A 22,041-nucleotide genomic window follows, 5' to 3' on the forward strand; every position below is an offset into this window, starting at 1 on the left:
CAGTTCAACCAGCTGCAGCTCAAATGTTTCCACGCTGGCTTTGTGCTGATGCAGCATGAAATCCAGTCTGAGAAAGTCCTGCTCAGGTCACAGAAAACAGCTGACCACATCTGATTTAATGATTGGCACATATTTTCTCTTAAATATGACACAGTGAGTCATGATGAGATACTGAAGTCAGAATTAGAGAAAACCCCTCTTTGTGTTGTTGTTGAATTCAAAGCACTTCTGTAGAGATCTGTCATCAGCTGTGACACACTAAATGTTTCCAGCTCTTCCTCCTCTATCACACACTGTCTGTGGCTGCAGCAGGCCTCTCCATACCTGAGAGTGTCCAGTCTCCAGTGTGGATCCTTCAGTCCAGCAGACAGCAGATTCACTCCTGAGTCTCCTGGATGATTGTAGCTCAGGTCCAGCTCTCTCAGATGGGAGGGGCTGGAGCTCAGAGCTGAGGCCAGAGAAGCACAGCCTTCCTCTGTGATCAGACATCCTGACAGCCTGCAAACACACACAACATCACACAGGAACCCTCTGTCAACACCTGCTGCTCTGTATTGTTGTTCTTTTTCTGTTCATATTTTTGTTTTTGGTTCTGGTTCATTTTGGTCCAGGTTCAATGTATTTAAGGCAAATTCCTTAAACATCATCTGTAGGATTAAAAAAACAACAACAAGAGAAACGAATAACTGAGTCTAGTTCAGTCTGCTGAACTAAAATTTACTTTGAACAAACCTACACAAGTTGGCTGTTTATCCACTGATGTAAATCAGATATGAGCAAAACATCAACTGAACAGGTTGATGGATCCTGACCTGAATGTCTCCAGGGTACAGTGTGGACTCTTCAGTCCAGCAGACAGAAGCTTGACCCCTGAATCCTGCAGGTCATTGTTACTCAGGTCCAGGTGTCTCAAACTAGAGGACTGGGAGCTGAGAACTGAGGACAGAGCTTCACAGCTTCTCTCTGAGAGGTTACAGCTGCTCAGTCTGAAGAGGAAACAATGAAGAAAAAGTCAAATAACATTTGTGTTGAAAGGACAATCAAAGGAACAAAACTCTCAGTTTGCTCTGCAGCTCACAGCAAACTAACAGACCTGCATTTGAAAACTGGGCCAAACATCAAACACAGATTTGTTGAGTGAAGCAGAAATATCAGCTCTTTATCCACCTGCTAACCAATGAGGAGTTTCTACATTGATGATCATCTTTCATTGGCACTGATTCAAATCCTTTCTGTTTTATTCTCAACAATTAATAAAGTTATTCTGAACAAGTTGGAGACATGACAGTTAAATATGACACAATCTGTAATAAACACACATGTACAGTCAAGGCCGTAAGTATTTGGACAGTTAGACATGTTTTGTTCTTCAGGCTCTCAGCACATTCACTTTAAACTATAATAATGGATACTACAGTCAATGACTGCAAAGGATTTTACACTAAATATTAAATGTGATGAGTTTGTTTCACTTCATGTGTATTTGTCCAGTTACTGTTGAACCACTAAAAGGGCTGAGTCTCCCACACAGTTCTTTCTATACTGATGTCAACCTGCTCAAATTAAAGCTGAGACTTGGCTCTTTAATGTAGGATCCATTATTTTAATTCAGATTCAATGTGCTGAAGCTCAGAGTCTGAAGAACAATAACTGTCCAAATACTTCAGGTCTTGACTGTAACTGTGTTAATGTTGGTACCTGATTTGATTTAGTTTGAATCCTCTGATAAAATAGTTTATTAGTTGTAAGTACAGGACAGCTGTGTCTCAGCAGGTAGAGAGGTTTGTCCATTAATCACAGCTCTCCTCCTGTCAACATCAAGTGTCCTTAGGCTAAAAACATCAACCTCAAACCAGCCCTGATGGACAGACCAGCACCTTGTATGGTAGCTGGCTGCCATCAGTGTGTGTGAATGGGTGAATGAGAGGCAGCATGTAAAGAGCTGTAAGTCTCATCTAAACCACTTTATTACAAAGCATAGATGAGCTTGTGTATCTCAGTCAGAGTTCATATATGTGAGCTCTACAAAATATGAAGGATAAAAACAGAATAGACTGAAAAACTCAAAGATTGTATAAACTATAAAAATCATTAGATATGGGACTCAAGAAATATCTGCAGTCATTTCAAACAAACTGGAACTTGATCTGACCTGAGAGTCTCCAGTCTACAGTGTGGACTCTTCAATCCAGCAGACAGAAGCTTCATTCCTGAATCCTGCAGCGTGTTGTTGCTCAGGTCCAGGTCTCTCAGACTAGAGGACTGGGAGCTGAGAACTGAGGACAGAGCTTCACAGCTTCTCTCTGAGAGGTTACAGCTGCTCAGTCTGAAGAGGAAACAATGAAGAAAAAGTCAAATAACATTTGTGTTGAAAGGACAATCAAAGGAACAAAACTCTCAGTTTGCTCTGCAGCTCACAGCAAACTAACAGACCTGCATTTGAAAACTGGGCCAAACATCAAACACAGATTTGTTCAGTGAAGCAGAAATATCAGCTCTTTATCCACCTGCTTGGCTCTGATTCAAATCAAGTGTCCTTAGGCTAAAAACCTCAACCTCAAACCAGCCCTGATAGTCAGACCAGGACCTTGTATGGTAGCTGGATGCCATCAGTGTGTGTGAATGGGTGAATGAGAGGCAGCATGTAAAGAGCTGTGGGTAAAAGTTCTATATACACTAGGGATGCACCGAAATGAAAATTCTTGGCTGAAAACCGAAACACAGAAAGAAATTATTATGCCAATTATTAGTACCACTGCATTTATGGCTATGACTGTGTACTAACCTCATTAAAATTGCAAGGCATAGCAATTACATAAATTAATATGAATTTTTCAAAGAATAAATCAATTTAAACAAGACTGTAAAATTAAATGTTCTCTCATAAAAACACAAAGTGCAGGTCAAGTGCATTTTAAAATTTTCGCTGTAGGACTACAACATAATAGTGTATCAAAACAAAGTTTGCCATAGCCCATATGTTAACCGTAGGCCTTTAACAACAACAAATACACCAAGAGTTGCACCGCTTTAAGTTAAGTTTTAAACTTCCTTGCCTTTTCAAAAACGTCCGCCACAGACTCGTGCTCGGAGGGATTTTCCTTTTCTGCGCTGCATTCCTCTCATATTCAGCATAGTGATCGAGATGTTTGGATTTCAGGAGATAAATTAAACATTACATGTTTTGCAAATTGCAATCTGTGTGTCTTCCTCAGATTTACTGAAATCTGTCCACACCGCAGACATGTTGGACCTTCCAGACAAGCTCGTACTGGCCGCGGTTTTCGCTTGCGTCATCACAACATCCTGTTTCGGCGATGAAAGTCTTTTCTAAATTTTCGGTGGCCGAATATTTGGTGCATCCCTAATATAAATGCAGCCATTTACCAGTTTTTAGGTTTAGTCTGTGCAAGCTGAGTCATGATTTTTGAGTCAGAGCATTCTTATACTCAGGCTGTCTCCATCATCTTTGAGTGCACTTGCCATAGTTACAGTTGATCAATTATAACTCATTTGAAAGCCTCGTTCTTAGGTTTTCTCATCCAACCTGGAAAACATTACAGCCAGTTCAGTTTGTTGTAGTGTACCTCCCTCCTGGGCCGAACTCTGAGTTTCTGTCTGAATTCTCTGAGTTTTTATCAAGTTCAGTTCTCAGTACAGATGAAGTCATTTTTGTATTTTCAATATTCATGTGGATGTAAACAATGATAGCCTTCTTCTCTCAAAGTGTAAATAAACCACTTTCTCTCTAAGATCCTTGAGAAAGCAGTTGCCAATCAGCTGTGTGACTTTCTACAGTACAATAATTTATCTGAGTATTTTCAGTCAGGATTCAGAGTGAATCACAGCACAGAGACAGCATTAGTGAAAGTTACAAATGACCGACCAAGAGCATCAGACAAAGGATTCGTCTCTGTACTGGTCTTGTTAGATCTTAGTGCTGCATTTGAAACCACTGACCATCGCATCCTACTACAGAGACTGGAACATTTAATTGGCATCAAAGGAGCCGCACTAAGCTGGTTTAGGTTTTACCACTGAGATCGATTTGGAATAACTTCCTTATATTTGGTAACAGCATTATTACACAAATATCTACAGTAGTAATTTTTTTTCCCCAGATGCTGTGCAGTTCATTATTTTAAATTCAAATGTTACTAAAGAATGATCGGATAAAAGAGTCAAGTCAGTACAAGATCAAAGGTGTGATTAAAATAGTGAGTCGGTTTGTTAACATTTTGAAAGAAGCCAATTGAGTCTAATACTGAATAGAAAACAGTCTTAAGGCTGTCATTGTGGGTATCGACATGAATATTAAAGTCGCCCACTATAATTACTCTATCCGTACTAAGCACTAAATCAGATAAAAATTCAGTGAATTCAGACAAAAACTCTGACTAAGCAGCAGGTGGACGATACACCACAGCAAATAGTACTGGTTTTTCTGTCTTCCAATTTGGATGTGAGAGGCTGAGGATAAGGCTTTCAAATGTGCTATAACTACGCTTAGGTCTAGGATTAATTAATAAACTTGAGTGGTAGATTGCTGCCACTCCTCCTCCTCGGCCTGTGCCTCGAGGAATGTGATAATTAATATGACTAGCAGGGGTTGACTCAGTTAGACTGACATACTCATCCTCCTGCAGCCAGGTCTCAGTAAGACAGAATAAATCAATCTGCTGATCCATTATCAAATCATTCACTAACAGAGATTTAGACAAGAGAGATCTAATTTCCAACATTGTTTTGGCATAGTTACACACCGATTCCATATTAATTTTAGTGACCTGCGATTGGCGTAATCGGGTGTCATTACCACCGACGTGAATAACAATCTTACCAAATCTACGTTTATCCTTAGCCAGCAGTTTTAAATAGGATTCAACGTCGCCCGCTCTTTTTCCTCAGCGGGTGTGTCGCTGACTGGGGAAAATCTGTTTGAAATGTGAAGTGGTTGGTGATGAACCACGGGCCGTTGTGGTTTTCTATGGTGCAGAGCCGAGCCTCTACTTACTGCGAGTTCTGAAGGTTTCATTGAAGTCAACAGACATTATTCATGACAACTGACTGAAATGAAGTGAAACTGAAGGAATAATTCTTAGTCTGAGAAAAGAAAAAGTCACAATATGGAACAACAACTATTTCAAATCTCATTCATTCATTCATTCAAGATGAATGGATTCAAGTTGTGGATGAAGATAAACCAGGTTCAGTTGTGGATTAAAGATCTAAGATCTACAACAGTAACAGACAGTGAACTGACCTCAGAGTCTCCAGTCTACAGTGTGGACTCTCCAGAAAACCACACAGCAGCTTCACTCCTGAATCCTGCGGGTTGTTTCCCCACAGCTCCAGGTGTCTCAGATGGGAGGGGTTGGACTTCAGAGCTGAGGCCAGAGAAGCACAGCTGATCTCTGACAAACTGCAGGAACTCAATCTGAATAAAGAATAAATCATGTGGATAAAAATCATTTCTAATCCAATCAGATATGTCCTAATCAATGAGCTTTCACTAACATGAGTAGAGGGACTTTGTCCTTCTCTTATTGCGGATCATCATAATGTCAGCCTTCTACACACATTAGGGGTGGGCGATATGGCAAAAATATCACATCACTATTTTTTAATGGTAAAATCACGATCACGATTTTATCACAGTTCATTTTTACAGTGAAGTTAATTTAGAACCAAACTATTTTCTTTGTAAAAACTTAGTTATAAAAATAAAAAAAAGTCACGTCTTTCCACCGTTTGCTACTTCTCTCACACAGCGTGCTTTTATCAAAGGCTTGTGTTATAGTTGCTTGTTTCTGTGTAATGTCTTTAGCCGTTACCACTGGCTGATGTGTGGTTGGCCTCGCTGCTTGGCTCTCAGCTAATTGTTCCGGATGCTGCCTCTTCAGGTGGTTAAAGAGGTTCGTTGTGTTTGCGCTTTGTCGTTTGGAGAAAACCCAAACCAGTTCCATACGCAGTGTTGGGGAGTAACGGAATACATGTAACGGCGTTACGTATTCAGAGTACACATTCAGAGTAACTGTATTCCATTACAGTTACAGTTTAAATAGATAGTATTCAGAATACAGTTACATTGTTGAAATCAATGGATTACGTGACGATACTTCTGTTTCACGAGTTTATATTTATTCTCTAAATGAACGAAGGCAACCCGATGCGTTTCCCAGAAGCCCCAGCTCCACGAAAACAAACGGAAATAAACGAGCTATTTGCCTGATCAGTCGGTCAGAATGGAGTCGGACGAGGAGCAGCAGGAGCGAGAGCTTGAGCCGCAGCCGGCAAAACAGAGCCGGGACAGGAATGCGCTGGCCAAGACAGAAACGGCTTTACGTATTCTGAATACGTACATGTATTCCGTTACTCCCCAACACTGTCCATACAACTGGAGTTCTTTTTGGGAACCAACTCCAACCTTTCACTTTCGTAGTCGGCCATGGCTAACCGCTACACCTTGACTAAAACAGCGAGGGTAGTAAAAAAAAAAAAAAAAAGAAAGAAAAATCAGCACTGCTCGTACTTCGCCATGATTGGTTGGTCATTTTCACGTGAAGCAGGCTGTTAGTTGCCCAAGGAAAAAAAACTTCTCGTGCTTCTGTGCGCAAGCATAGAGCTGCAATTAATAGAATGTGCAGCAAAGTCACATACACACAATTGAATACAACTACTACTACTACTAATACTAATAATAATAATAATAATAATAATAATGATAATGCATTTTATTTGTTGGTGTCTTTCCAAACAGCCAGCGACACTTTACAATACAACAAGATTTGCAGTTAATGGACTGAAACATGTCAAACCAACAGTGTGGTCCTTTAAGTCTTTGCTCCTTAACACATTTAACAAGTCAATTCAACTCAATGAGAAAAGACCACAATTTACACACTTGTGTTAAATATCAAAACACACACACACACACACACTGAAGAACTGACATTAGTCCTGACACTTCATTGTAATGAACAAATATTAGTTCTGAGGATCTTCTGTATATTGTTAAAAAAAAATTGGACTTTGAACAACTCACGCTGGACATTTTCTACACTTCATTTAGAAAACATTAGTCTGCTGACTGTGACAAATACGAGTGTGTGAGTTCTGAAGGTTTCATTGAAGTCAACAGACATTATTCATGACAACTGGATCTGGTGGTTTTGAGTCTTTGGAAGGAGTTCTGTGACTATTCAATATTTTTATCCAGTTTTAAACCACTTTTTATTCCTCAGGTTTTAGACTCTGGTGGTTTTACAAATCTGTTTAAATTAGGTCAAAAGATTTTGTTAAGCTGCTTTTTCATTTTCAAACTTGCTTTACTGTACGAATTTTATTCAACATGTTTCACAGCCTGCCCATAACAAAGGCCACATTTTAGATCTATGTATTACCCATGGCCTGTCTGCAAATATTTCTTCAGTTGTGGATTCAGCCTTATCTGATCACTTCTGTGTTTTTTACTGTTCCTAATTGATAATTGACAACAGGAACAACCCCAAATCCTCTTCTCAACAATCGATCATCTAATTACTCCTGCCTTTATGAAGGTTGGCAGTCTGTCTAACAGCTTCAAATGTGAAGACTTTAGAGTCCACTTCAAAAATAAAACAGACTATCAAATGAAAATGATCTCAGTGTAAGCAAACAAATTCAATCACCACAGAACCTTTGTATGAGGAAACACTGGAGAAATTCATCCTGGTTGATGCTGAGATGCTTGATAAAGTAATTTCTCAATTAAAACCATCAATCTGACCCTTAGATCCCATACCTACATCCTTTTTTACAACCTTTTATAGCTTTTTTCATGAAGACTCACTTAACATAGAAAATGATTCTCTTCAAATGGGTGTCTTTCCTGCTGTTCTTAAGACGGCCAGAGTCAAATCCCTTCTGAAGAGAAACTATTTAGATCCCTCCATACTTAAAAACCACAGACCAGAATCCAATCTACCATTTTAAAGTAACATTTTAGAAAAGCTTGTTTTTAATCTTTTAATCAGTTGAATGGTTTTTTAAACTCTCACAGTATTTTTATACCAATTTGTCTTTCGGACCAATCATAGCACTGAGACTGCACTAGTCAAGATTGTAAATGACCTCAGGTGATATATGGATATGAAAAAACAAAACAAACAAAAAAATAAAAATAAAAACAAAAAAATCACCTGTATTAGTATCACTTGACTTAAGTGCAGCTTTTGACTTAAGGTCACACCATTCTTTTAGATAGACTTCATATCCTGACTGGCCTCTCTGGTACTGTTTTTATTTGTAGTAAGTCTTATCTTACTGACAGAGAATTTTATGTTAGCATGGGTGAATGTTCTTCTAAAAGCTATAAATTAAATTGTGGTGTTCCCCAAGGTTCAATTTTAGGTCCTACACTTTTAACCTTTACATGCTGCCATGCTACATGTCATCAAGAGGCACTGCATCAGTTTCCATAGCTATGCTGATGATACACAGCTTTACATTGCTGTGTCTCCTGATGACCCAGGGCCAATCCAGGCTCTTAACGCTTTTAACTGTATTTTAGATATCAAGTTATGGATGGCAGAAAATATTCTACAACTCAATCAGGACAAACAAACTCTGGCACTAAACGCCTGTAAACAAGTGAAAAATCAAGGAGTCATCTTGGACTCAGATCTTAGTTTTGAGCCTCACATTAAAAATGTAATTAAAACTGATTTTTATCATCTGAAGAACATTGCCAGAGTGCAACCATTTCTCTCTCAAGTCAATGCAGAGACATTGTTGCAGGCTCTTATCACCTGCAGAATTGATTACTGCAACGCTCTGCTTTCTGGTCTCTCTAAGAAGAACATATCTCAGCTACAAAATGCTTCAAAATTTAGCAGCATGTGTGCTGACAAAGGCCAGACAGAGAGCACACAATACACTGCTTTTTAAGTCTCTGCACTGGCTTCCTGTCTGCTTCAAAACTGATTTTAAGGTCCCTTTATTGGTTAATAAAGCTCTTAATGGTCTCGGTCCAACCTATTTATCAGATTTGCTTTTAACCTATGAGCCCTCCAGAACCCTCTGATCTTCTGGTAGTGGCATAAAAGGCAGAACCTCCAGACTCATCTATACTTTTAATTAAACCTAATGTCAGAACAAAAACCTATGGAGAAGGCTCCTTTTATTACTATGGTCCAAGTCTCTGGAACAGCCTCCCTGAAGACCTGAGGGCAGCAGAGAACTCTGATACTTTTAGAAGCAAACTCAAAACTATGAAAAGTGCTATAAAAAATAATGTCTGATTGATTGAACTGACTGAAATGAAGTGAAACTGAAGGAATAATTCTTAGTCTGAGATAAGAACAAGTCACAGTATGGAACATCTATTTCATATGTCATTCATTCATTCATTCAAGATGAATAGATTCAAGTTCTGGATGAAGATAAACCAGGTTCCGTTGTGGATTAAAGATATAAGATCTACAACAGTAACAGACAGTGAACTGACCTCAGAGTCTCCAGTCTACAGTGTGGACTCTCCAGAAAACCACACAGCAGCTTCACTCCTGAATCCTGCAGGTCATTGTCATTCAGGTCCAGGTGTCTCAGATGGGAGGGGTTGGACTTCAGAGCTGAGGCCAGAGAAGCACACATGGCCTCTGGCAACCTGCAGTGATTCAATCTGAATAAAGAATAAATCATGTGGATAAAAATCATTTCTAATCCAATCAGATATGTCCTAATCAATGAGCTTTCACTAACATGAGTAGAGGGACTTTGTCCTTCTCTTATTGTGGATCATCATAATGTCAGCCTTCTACACACATCATCCAAATGTCACCACAACATTCATACAACTATTCATGTCAACACAGATTCATAACATGCTGCTGACCTCAGTCAAGTCTGGAATTAGAAGATAAAGATCAAATCAGACACGTTGGACTCAAATCCTCTTCATCATCATTTATGAGCACGTGTCTACGTTACTGACTTGTTGACTGAAGTAACGGAGCAGAGCGGAGCGGCAAAGATCCGAGTTAGAATATTAATGGAAAGAGCGCTCACTCTGTCGCTGTTTCCAAAAACCAAGAAAAGTACAGAACACTCACTCTAATACAATTTCTATGAACTAAAGAAAAATACATATTTTCCATTTTTATACTTTTTAACACTTTTAACTTATGAACTTTAGATTTTATTTTTAACTTTTAAAGACAGCACACTTAGTATTTATTATTACAGCTTTTACTTCTTTTGTTTTTTTTAACTTTACTTTCCTGAACCCAGGAAACACTGTCTCATTTTGTCTGCACTGCAGTTGTATGTACAGCAAAATGACAATAAAACCTGATTTGATTTGATTTAACACAAAATATGGAAAGACTTTAAAGGAGAAGTGTGGAGGATTTAGGGGGATCTATTGGCAGAAATGGAAGATAATATTCATAATTATGTTTTCAGTAGAGTTGAATCACCTGAAATGTGAATTTGATTTATCAGGTTTACATGAAATCAAAAAGACTGAAAATAACATGAATACATTAACAAATGAATGTAGAATGTAACAGTTACTAATAAATAAACAGAAAAACTTAACAAGAATAATCACAACCAACTGAAAAATCTACGTTTGACAAACACAACATTTAAAACAGCTCCAGAAAAACACACAGCTGACCTAAAGATTATAAAACTATTATGAGAATAATGAGAATAATTTCATACTGTGTATATCTGAAAAAACTAAACTACTAATCTACACTGACTGATAATGTTATAGATCCTGTCTGGACTTACACAGCCTTTCTGCAGTTCCCCACAGCTGGGATCAGTCTCCGTCGTCCCTCTACTGATGTGTTGTACTTGTTCAGGTCCAACTCATCCAGAACCTCCTCTGACATCTGCAGAACGTAGGCCAGAGCTGAACAGTGGATCTCAGAGAGTCTCTTCTCTGATCTGTTCTCTGACTTCAGGAACTCTTGGATCTCCTGATGTACTGAGTGGTCGTTCATCTCCATCAGACAGTGGAAGATGTTGATGCTTCTGTCAGGAGAGATATTACCTCTGTTCATCTCCTTCAGGTTGTTGATGGCTCTCTGGATGATTTCTGGTCTGTTCTCTGTCTGACCCAGAAGGCCTCCTAAGAGTCTCTGGTTGGACTCCAGAGACAGGCCATGAAGGAAGCGAACAAACAGGTCCAGGTGGCCATTTTTACTTTGGAGGGATTTCTCCATGGCATACTTCAGGAGGACATCGAGTGATGAGTGGCTGCTATAGTCATATTCGTCCATATGTCTCCTATGTCTCCTATGTCTCAACGAGCTAAAAGAGTCTGAGTCCTGTTGTTCGTCGTCTTGTCCCAGGAAAGTCCTCAGCTCTCTTGTCTTCCTCTCTGTGTGACAGTGGAACATGTAGACTGCAGCCAGAAACTCCTGAATGCTCAGATGAACAAAGCAGTAGACTGTTTTCTGGAAGATCACACTCTCTCTTTTAAAGATCTCTGTACAAACTCCTGAGTAAACTGAGGCCTCTGTGACATCAAGACCACACTGCTCCAGGTCTTCTTGGTAGAACATGATGTTTCCTTTCTCCAGCTGTTCAAACGCCAGCCTCCCCAGCTTCAGAAGAACTTCCCTGTCAGCCTTCGTCAGCTCCTGTGGACTCGTCTCATGTCCCTCATCATACTTGTGCTTCTTCCTCTTTGTCTGAACCAGCAGGAAGTGTGAGTACAGGTCAGTCAGGGTCTTGGGCAGCTCTCCTCCCTGTTCTTTGGTCAACATGTGCTCCAGAACTGTAGCAGAGATCCAGCAGAAGACTGGGATCTGACACATGATGTGGAGGCTCCTGGATGTCTTGATGTGTGAGATGATTCTTCTGGACAGCTCTTCATCACTGAATCTCCTCCTGAAGTACTCCTCCTTCTGGGCGTCAGTGAAGCCTCGTACTTCTGTTACCCTGTCAACACATGCAGGAGGGATCTGATTGGCTGCCGCAGGTCGGGAAGTTATCCAGACCAGAGCCGAGGGAAGCAGATTCCCCTGGATGAGGTTTGTCAGCAGTACGTTGACAGATGACTTCTGTGAGACATCAGACACAACCTCCCTGTTGCTGAAATCCAGTGAAAGTCTGCTTTCATCCAGGCCGTCAAAGATGAACAACACTTTACAGACAGCGAGCTTCTCTGCTGTGACCTTCTTTAATGTTGGATGGAAAACGTGGAGCAGCATGAGAAGACTGTACTGCTCATCTTTGATCAGGTTCAGCTCCCTGAACGAAAGCAGAACCAGCAGACTGACGTCTTGGTTTTCAGAGCCCTCTGCCCAGTCCAGAGTGAACTTCTGCACTGAGAGGGTTTTTCCAACGCCAGCGACGCCGTTTGTCAGAATGACTCTGATGCGTTTCTGTTGGTCAGGTAAGGCTTTAAAGATGTTGTGGCACTTGACTGGAGTGTCATGGAAGGTCTTCATCTTGCAAGCTGTCTCCAGCTGTCTCACCTCATGTTGGGTATTAACCTCTTCACTCTGTCCCTCTGTGATGTAGAGCTCAGTGTAGATCGTGTTGAGGAGGGTTTCACTTCCTGTTCCATCAGTTCCTTCAGTCACACGTTCACATCTCCTCCTCAGACTGATCTTATGTTCATCTAAAACCTCCTGCAGACCACTGTCTGCTGAAAATCTGCTGACACAGAAGAAATAATGTCAGACTAAAGAAAGAGAATCTGAGAATCTGCTCATTTCTTTCATCAGCTGCATAAAAACTAAAGACAAGCAAAGAAAAGCTTTTTCATTTTGTGGTATTTCTAATCATCTTAAATGTCAAAGCTGTATGATAGAACAAATGACTCTGTATCAAACCACAGGTCCTGTTTTCAGAGATGATGACGTGAGCAGACGGATGTACAGTCTTACTTTGTACAGTACTGCTCTGACTGACTGTCTGCAGTCCAGCTCTTGTTCTGGATCTTTCTCTCAGATTTTATATCTTATACATTTTCCAACAAATATTTGAACTTACTGAGATACTCTTGGATGTTTTAGATGGATTACTGTGAGACTGTTGGGATTCTTTCAGGTTCTGATAATGTGTTTTATTTTGATGATGTATTGAATCCTATCAGCTCGTTGTCATGTTGGCCATTTAACTCATGAAGACCCTGTAGGGTCAAAACGTTTCCTTTTTCAGTCTGATCAAACTTTTTTGGGAGCTACAATCCAGTGTGAGGACATTCTGCTCCTTTCCAACAGTCATTAAATCCCAGAAACCTGACAACAAATGATTTTAGCAGCACGACCTGTGCTGAGACTAAATGTTCTGTTTATTGATGTGAACAAATATCCAGATTTGGTTCACAATGTCTAGAAGCTGTTAAAGGCTCAGACGTGTAAATCATTAAAGTGGAACCTCCAACATGGAGACACTGTGTTTCTTCTTTGTCCTTCTTTTCATTGACAGGTCTACAGACTTTGGAATCAGGCTCGTGTTCATACACCAACTCTCACAATGACTGAGACTGATAAAACAGCAACATGAGAAAGCTCTGCTTTATAAATCTGGTGAAAAGAGTGTGTGTGCATATTTCTGTCTTTGTGTGGACACAGAGTTTTATGGATCTGGCCCCTGGTGTCTCCCTGAATTATCCTCAGGTCAGTTTACACTAGAAACAGTCTCTTACTTTGTGTCTGAGGATCCAGGTTCATTACTGAAGTCTGGAGGATTAAACTCTTTGGACCAGTCCCCCTTCATAGACGGACAGCTGGATCCTAAAGACTCTGCTCTCAGTCTGTGGTCCTGACCTCTGAAAACACAAACACATTTTTATTCATATCACATCAATCACTGATAAATTGTCTGAGGACAAAGTCATTCTGGGAACTCTCAGCTGACGTCCTGCAGCAACATCACCATGTAGCACTGAACACTATACTGAAGGATGGAGGCAACACACCAGCATCCATAAACAACACTGTTGTGTCAACTGTAGTGGGACTATTTTGATCTGTGGATTTATCTACATTTGGTGCTCTGTGTGTGTGTGTGTGTGTGTGTGTGCGCGTGTGTGTGTTGATGGAGATGAAGGAACATGTCACCCAGTGTAACAGTGTGGTTCACTGATGTGTTTTAATATTTCCTGGCTCAGAGGAATCAGATCTATCAGGCTGTGATACACATTCTGTGGGTTTGACTCTGCACATGGGATTTATTGGTAATAAGAAAAATGTGGAAAATCAGTAAAAGTAAAAATGTTCTTTAGTCAGATCATTTCAATAGAAAAAAGCAGCCTCAGCAGTCAGTATTAATACACTGATGAGCCAGAAGAACCAGGAAGAACTGATTTTCTGTCGACGCTACAGCAGCTGTTACAGACAGAGACGACAACTGCAGGACCTCAACACACTGAACACTGTTATAGCCCAAAGTTTGGAGGTTCACAGGTTTGTAGCAGTTCTCTTACTTTGTGTCTGAGGGTCCAGGTTCATTACTGAAGTCTGGAGGATGTAAGTCTTTGGACCTGTCACTCTTCATAGACAGACAGCTGGATCCTGGACACTCTGCTCTGTCCTCTTCTTCCTCCACACAAACACTCATCTTCTGGACTTCAGTCAGTCTGAGAAGGAAACCAGTAAAACAGACTGTGAGCTCAGACACACAAAGAATCAGGACAAACAAGTCTGATCAAGACTCACATGCAAGACTGAGAGAACAGGAAGCTACACACTCATCATTCTCATCCTCCTTTTCTGTCTCTTTGTGTGAATAGAATTTCATCCTGAGTTTTCTTCTCTCTACAGTCCACTGACAGAGACTTTGACAGTAAAATAATAATAATGTTGTACTAATACTCACCCTGCCTCAGCTTTCAGTTTTCCTCCTCCTGCTCTGTTCAGTTAAAATGGACTCTGAACTGACTGAACACTTTCAGTTTTAGCTGCTCCTCCCCTCTCCATTTACAGGAAGTCACATGGTCTCTCTCTCTCTCTCTCTGTGCGTATGTGTGTGTGTATACAGTGGTATGCAAATGTTTGGGCACCCGTGGTAAGAATTTCTGTTCATGTGAGCGGTAAAGCAAGTGGAAGATGAAATGATCTCCAAATGGCATAAAGTTACAGATGACACATTCCCTTTATATTTTAAACAAAGTCATTTTTTTTTTTTTTTTCATCTTTTACATTTTCAAAATAACAGAAAAGGAATAGGGCCAGGAACAAAAGTTTGGACACCCTGCATAGTTAGTACCTAGTAGCACCTCCTTTGGCAAATATCACAGTTTATAAACGCTTTTTGTAGCCAGCCAAGAGTCTTTCAGTTCTGGTTTGAGGGATTTTCACCCATTCTTCCTTACAAAAGTCTTCCAGTTCAGTGAGATTCCTGGGTCATCTTGCTCACATTGCTCTTTTGAAGTCTTTCAGCTTGCGCCTCTTGAGGTAGTCCATCTTGGATTTTGAGGTGTGTTTAGGATCATTATCCATTTGCAGAAGCCATCCTCTTTTCAACTTCAGCTTTTTTACAGATGGTGTTATGTTTGCTTCCAGAATTTGTTGGAATTTAATTGAAACCATTCTTCCTTCTACCTGTGAAATGTTCCCTGTGCCACTGGCTGTAATACAACCCCAAAGCATGATCGATCCACCCCGATGCTTAACAGTTGGACAGGTGTTCTTTTCATGACATTCTGTGCCCTTTGTTCTCCAAACGCACCTTTGCCAAAGAGTTCTATTTTAACCTCATTGGTCCACAGGACTTGTTTCCAAAATGCATCAGGCTTGTCGAAATGTTTTTTTGCAAAATTCAGACACTGAATTTTGTGGTGAGGACGCAGTAGAGGTTTTCTTCTGATGACTCTTCAATGAAGGCCATATTTGTGCAGGTATTGAACTGTTGAACAGTTGAACAGTGTACCACAACTCCAGAGTCTGCCAAATCTTCCTGGAGGTCTTTTGCAGTCAAACCGGGGTTTTCACTTGCTTTTCTAGCAATCCTACGAGCAGTTCTCTCTGATATTTTTCTTGGTCTTCCAAACCTTGTCTTGACCTCCACTGTTCCTGTTAACTGCCATTTCTTAATTACATTCCAAACTGAGGAAATCAGTACCTGAAAACACTTTTCTATCTTCTTATAGACTTCTCCTGCTTTGGGGCCATCAATTCTTATCATTTTCAGAGTGTTAGTCAACTGCTTAGAAGTACCCATGGCTGCTGAGTGTTGGGACAAGGTTAGAGGAGTCTTGGTATTTATAAAGCTTTGAAATTTGCATCACCTGGGCTTTCCTAATGATGATTGTGAACAAGCCATGACCCTAACAGTCTAATTAAGGTCTGATACCTTGGTCAAAGTTATCTGAGAGCTCAAGTCTCCTGGGGTTCCCATTCTTTTGCAGGGTGCTGCTTTCCCTTTTTCACTCTAAAATTGTAGAAAACAAAAATAATGCACTGATATTGATTTTGCAAAAGAGTGTTTCATGTTTAACTTTATGCCTTTTGGAGATCATTTCATCTCCTACTTGCTTAACTGTTCACATTAACAGAAATTTTGACCAGGGGTGCCCAAACTTTTGCATGCCCTCTAGCTCCCTGGACCACTATCTGGCAGGTATTCACCAACAATCCCATCACATAGAGCAGTTTATAGCAGAGACTAAACTCCCTCTGGAGGAGAATAATGAGATCACATTTCATCACATCCTCTGCTGGTTTCCTCTTGTCGTCTGCCTGGCATGGGAGGTAAACTAAGGCCTCTACATCCGGATTCACCAAACTCATTTAAAGTTCACCTGATGTCAGTGATACCTTCACACATGCATCTATAGAGACACAACTCTGCTGTGTTGAAGCTGTGTGTGCTACACAACAGGATGCAAAGAACTAAAAGATTTCTCACAGATCAAGCCTTACATTCTCACAGACCAAATATGAAACATTAACTAACACTTGATCTTATCCTCACACACACAGACAAAATATATATATTTGTATTCTCTCTCTATTGTTCAGTGTGAGAATATACTCCAGCCTGACATCCCCTGGGCTAAACAAGCCTGTTTAAAATCTCAGAGGAAAAGAAGAAGGAACAAACAGGATCAAGATTCCTTTCAAGAATAAAAGTGATGAATTTAAAACCACCTCATAACCACAGTCCTGCTTTGTTTGAAACAGTCCACAGGGAGAAATCTGACAGAGACTTTGACAGTAAAATAATAATAATGTTGTATTAACACTCACCCTGCCTCAGCCTTCAGTTTTCCTCCTCCTGCTCTGTTCAGTTAAAATGGCGTCTGAACTGACTGAATACTTTCAGTTTCACCTGCTCCTCCCCTCTCCATTTACAGGAAGTCACATGGTCTGTGTATGTGCGTTTGTGTTTGTGTGTGTGTGTGTCAAACCTGAGATAACCATTACTGTTAACCCTGTATACATTATCAACAAAGCCTAGTTATGGTTAAATGTTCTGAAAAGTGTTGAAATCAACTCCCACAGAGTTGATTTCAACACTTTTCCAGGGTTTATATGGCTCCACACTTTCTGGAGTTAGATTAACACTTTCAAAATAGTTAAACATTCAGCACTCTGTGGGAGTTTCTTCTTTAACTGTCAGGGTTCACTCTGGGGAGCCAGGGCGCTCTTATTTTGTTTTGTGGATTTAGGGTTTCCTGTTTTATTTTGACTATATCTTAGTTTCCGGTTGTTCACTGTTCTTCCTCTCGTTTCAGGTGTCTCGACTTTCCCCTCTCCCCGTGTGCTCCTCCCACTTCCTGATTACCCTTCCTCTCCTAATGTGCTTCACCTGTTTGTAATTGACTCACCTCCCCCTGATGTATTTAGTCCTCGTCTTCCCTGCACTCGTCGCCAGATTGTCTTGTGTGTTGTTGACCAAGCTTTCCAGTGTTCTTTTCCCATTCGTGTTCTAGTGTGTCTCAGTGTTTGTGTATGACCCCGGCCTGGATTTCTGGATTTTGAGCTTGCCTTTTCCCTGTGATACCTTCGCTTCCTTGGACTGATTATCTGTGTATCGAACCTGGACTGATTAAACCGTTCTTTGATTCCTCACCCTCTGACTCTGCGCCTGTGTCCTCTTCCCTTCTCCCTCGAGCCTGACATTAACTCCCACAGTGGAGTTACATTAACACCCAGGGATTTGACATATAACCCTGGTCAGAGTTACATTTTTCACTATTTGGGTAGTGTTTGATTTCACTCCTGAAACTGGCAAGCTATTAACACTGCAAGTGTTAACATATGAATATATAAAATAATAATAATGAGTTCAACCAAATATTCTTTAGTAATAACATTTATTTTCTCCCTTGCAGTCATGGACACAACTGAATTAATACATTGTGAACAAAGGAATAATGTACAAGCATTCATCTGAAACACAGTATGAGCTTTGAATATCAAATGGTTTATGAATTTTAAGCTCAAATATTTTTATTAAACACCTTTCCTCACTTCATAATACTCTGAATGCATGATGATAGTCATCAAAATTCTCTGTGAATAGCTTGTTTGATCTTCAACCAAAAGTACATCAATTACTTGACAAAAGACTGGCACATCTTCTTCTAATGCACTACATATGGCAAGTCCAGCTCTATATTCTACACTATCGATTTTAGCCCAGCTCGATGAGAAAACCTCTGTTGATGATAAGATCATGTGAAACACTTCATTGTTGACTACATTCTCATCTCTGAGGGAAAAAGATTTCATTGGCCCGTACTCAGTTTTTTTGCGAGTGAAGGTTTCCCAGTAATGCAATGGCCATCTGATGCTTCTTAGCAAGTGATTTAGTTATGTTCTTGAAATTAAAAAAAAAAAAAAAATCTTTAAACACTTTGTTTTGCTTCAAACTTCATAGACCACATATGTAATAAGGGGCCAATGTTGCTTATACAAGACGGGTAATGGATCATAAAATGATGTTTAGGTATCAAATTTCTGTGTGGATATAAGTGTTTAAACAGTTTGTGATGGTCACCAATCAAATGCTTTAAATATATTGTCATACTATGAGTGAGAGTAGGTGAAAACACAATGTTCATTATTTGAAGTAACAACAGTAACAAATTCCAGTTTTCGTTTCCTGCAGGAATAATGTCACAAAGCAAATAAATATTGGAAAGCAAATCCTGTTCTGAAATAAAGTGCTGAGTGAGATATCCAAAAAGCAATCTGATCTCATACTGAGCCACACCCTCAAGAAGATCATGCATGATATCAAATGAATAGTTATTACTAACATGGAAATACTTCAATGAATTAAGTGTGATTTTTTTTTTTTCAAACCATATACAGACTTGAGTTGGTTTTTCTCTAGAGAATGCATTTCAAACATGTCTTTTCTGCGAAGGATCACCTTAGGATCATCTTCACTGAATACTGTTTGAGAATCTATGTTCTCAATCAAACAAAGGTGACAGAAATGATGGCTACTGAATGACTCATTAAAACCAAGAATTGTGTGCATCTCTACATTATCTCCGGTGATCTGTGAGATTGTACCATATACCAGTGCATCAGAAAATGGAACACTTCGCCCTTGGCTCTCCAGTTTACTCACATCATTTATTAGTGGCTCCAGTATAACATCAAAACCATATTTGTGCAGATCTTGTGTGTGAAAAAGGGATACCAAATGAATGTTCATCTAAACTGAATTAAACTTTGGGGGCAAGTTTCTTATTACAAAATAAAGACAATTTTGTGAATTCCTCGTTTGGAGCCAAGGGGATTGGCTTGGGATTGCATGTCTTCTTGTTGAAAACAAAGGATGGGTTTTAAAATAACTGTCATGAGGCAGCTCTGCTGCCTCTGGGGTTTGCTTGCTGTCTTCCTGTGGGCATGTTGGTGTGTGTGTTCTGTGTGGGTGTGTGGATTCCAGGGCGGCTCCTCCCTCCTCCCTCATCCTCATCAGGATGATTCCTCTCACCTGTGTGCAGTCTGGCAGCAATCTACTTCCCCAACAAGAGTATAAGAGGCTCACCTTTTCCATCAAGAAAAGTGGTGGTGACTAGTACTCTGTGCTCCTAGTGCTTTGCTCTTGTGTAGCCTTAGCCTGATTTTCTAGAGGATTATTATTACCTGAACCTACTAACCACCGTGCTCTCATCTCCTGCGGACTCGCACTGTTTCCCCATCCAGCGTCTCAACCATCACTGCTTCATCCGACTCCACCACGCCGCCCTGGAACTCCTCCTGTCCTCTGTCTCCTCTTTGATTTAGTTTGAACGTTGAGAATAAACTGTTTTTTCACCGCTAAGTCTCTTCGTCTGCTTTTGGGTCCAGGCCGAGACAACTTGACTAATCATAACAATAACTTCCATCAAAAAAGTCAGTGTAAATGTCAGGCTCTGATCTACATTCTTTCTTTAGATAATCACAAATGTCTGGATTTCTGCACATGAACTTCAATGTTTCCAAAATAGACACATATACAAAAGTATCCTTCACAGATACTTGATCATAAGTACTGGATTTTTTATTTCTCCTGTTGTCATATCTCACGCCCAGTGTTATTTCTACTGGCTCGACAATTCCCCATTTTTGGGTGAAGTATTTATTTCGCTTCCATTCTGTATTGAGATTTGTGAAGGGGTTTTCAAAATGTTCAAAAGATTCATTTATCACAGATATATTAGGGTCAGTTACATATAAAGCTGAGACAGCAGTATGCTTTGCTTGTGAGCAAAGCTCACTTGTTAGTTCCTCCAAATCTCCAACAATTGAGGACACCAAACTGTTAGAAATCCCACTACCCTGTAATTTGGCCACAATAGATGCACACATTTCTTTGGTTGGATCTTTTCTAACTCCTGAAGAGCTACATGGATCTGGTGGAATAAACCTGTCCTCCACAGTATGTGCCTGAGAAGATGTTGCAACTGGCTCACTAGAGCAACATGCAACAGTTGAAGTTTCAGCAGTTTGCTGAACATTGCTATGAGTACTGTTAAGCTGCTTACGAAAACCTGCATATGTTAGAAACTGATGCCTACAACCTTGCTGAGAACAAAACAATTTGAACTTGGGTCCAGGATAGTAACCATGTTCAACCCTTAAATGTACAATCAACTGCTGGGATACAATTTCTGACACATGAAACAGGTCAGCATTATTTTAGCCTCCTACTCAGAGTGTGAGAGTGCAACTGGCTGGCTAAGAAGTCTGGCTCTCACATCTCTAACTCTGGGCGACTCCTTCATTTTCCCCACATCAATGTTATACACTGTTGTCTGTAGGAATGTGTAAAAATTCACAAGTGCAACATCATAAGACAAACTGAAAACAAAATGTGCCTTGAAAAGTTCATCTGCTTCTCTGCTTCTGAGGAGTGCAGACGTGTTTCTGACTGCTCCTACTGTCTCTGGCTTGCTTTTTTGTTTCTCTTGCCTCGTCTTTGTGATTTTCTTTCCTGAGCACCCTGCTCTGCTGCTCTTGGGATATATTTTTTTGAGATGGAGCTTATTAACTGGTCACTCAGTGCATTGGACAAAATTTTCCCACAAAGAAAAGAATCACCGGGAGAACCACTCTGCCCTGAGGGGACATTCGCTGCGGGGTATGTCCGAGATGCCTGGGAGTCCTGGCGTCTGGTATGCCTGGAAGCGCTGTCCCTGGAAGACGTGGAGGATCTATTTATTTAATGAACATTGATAGCAGGGATACTACTGATTGGCCTGGGTATTGTCCTGATCTATCGGAGAATTGGAAAAACCGCTGCTGGCAGATTGGCACTACCGCTAAGCACGGAGATAAAACAGCACCTCGGGTTCATGGATACTCGGCTGACGGAATTCCATCAGAAGATGGCTCGGATCGAAGGACTGATCAGTGACATCTCAGCCCGATCTGAGGAGGAACAGAGACGGAGTGATAACATCGGAAGACAGTCCGAATACCTGTTGAGATCGGTGAAAGGACTGTCTGTCAAGCTTGAGGAGATGTCGAAGCTACTCCATGCATCTGCAGGGGATGATGAGCACCGATACCAGTCCGATTGACTACTGATCCAGATAAATTCAACGCGGATCGATAAAATTGCTTTGTGCATATTGGCTGTATTGTT

At 40.4% G+C, this 22,041-nt stretch overlaps 1 protein-coding gene across 1 annotated transcript; it reads right to left on the reverse strand.

The window, feature by feature from the left end:
* Positions 1-784: 784 nt before the first annotated feature.
* Positions 785-14,568, reverse strand: LOC121192216 (NACHT, LRR and PYD domains-containing protein 14-like). Its single transcript, XM_041053802.1, has 8 exons — positions 14,435-14,568; positions 13,655-13,777; positions 11,342-12,660; positions 10,780-11,263; positions 9,488-9,661; positions 5,264-5,437; positions 2,153-2,326; positions 785-986 (listed from the first exon to the last, which is right to left on the reverse strand). Exons 1-8 carry the CDS (start codon positions 14,566-14,568, stop codon positions 785-787), a joined length of 2,784 nt encoding a protein of 927 aa, XP_040909736.1.
* Between the last annotated feature and the right edge of the window lie 7,473 nt (positions 14,569-22,041).

Source organism: Toxotes jaculatrix, chromosome 13 (assembly GCF_017976425.1).
Source record: "Toxotes jaculatrix isolate fToxJac2 chromosome 13, fToxJac2.pri, whole genome shotgun sequence".
In the NCBI taxonomy this organism is placed as follows: Eukaryota; Metazoa; Chordata; class Actinopteri; family Toxotidae; genus Toxotes; species Toxotes jaculatrix.

Excerpts from the sequence above, each read along its gene's own strand:
- LOC121192216 (XM_041053802.1), bottom strand. The coding sequence starts at position 14,568 with ATGAGTGTTTGTGTGGAGGAAGAAGAGGACAGAGCAGAGTGTCCAGGA. Across the intron at positions 11,264-11,341 it reads AGAGCTGAGGACTTTCCTGG|ATGACTATAGCAGCCACTCA; the intron begins GACAAGACGACG and ends ATATGGACGAAT. Across the intron at positions 9,662-10,779 it reads GGGAACTGCAGAAAGGCTGT|ATTGAATCACTGCAGGTTGC; the intron begins GTAAGTCCAGAC and ends TTCTTTATTCAG.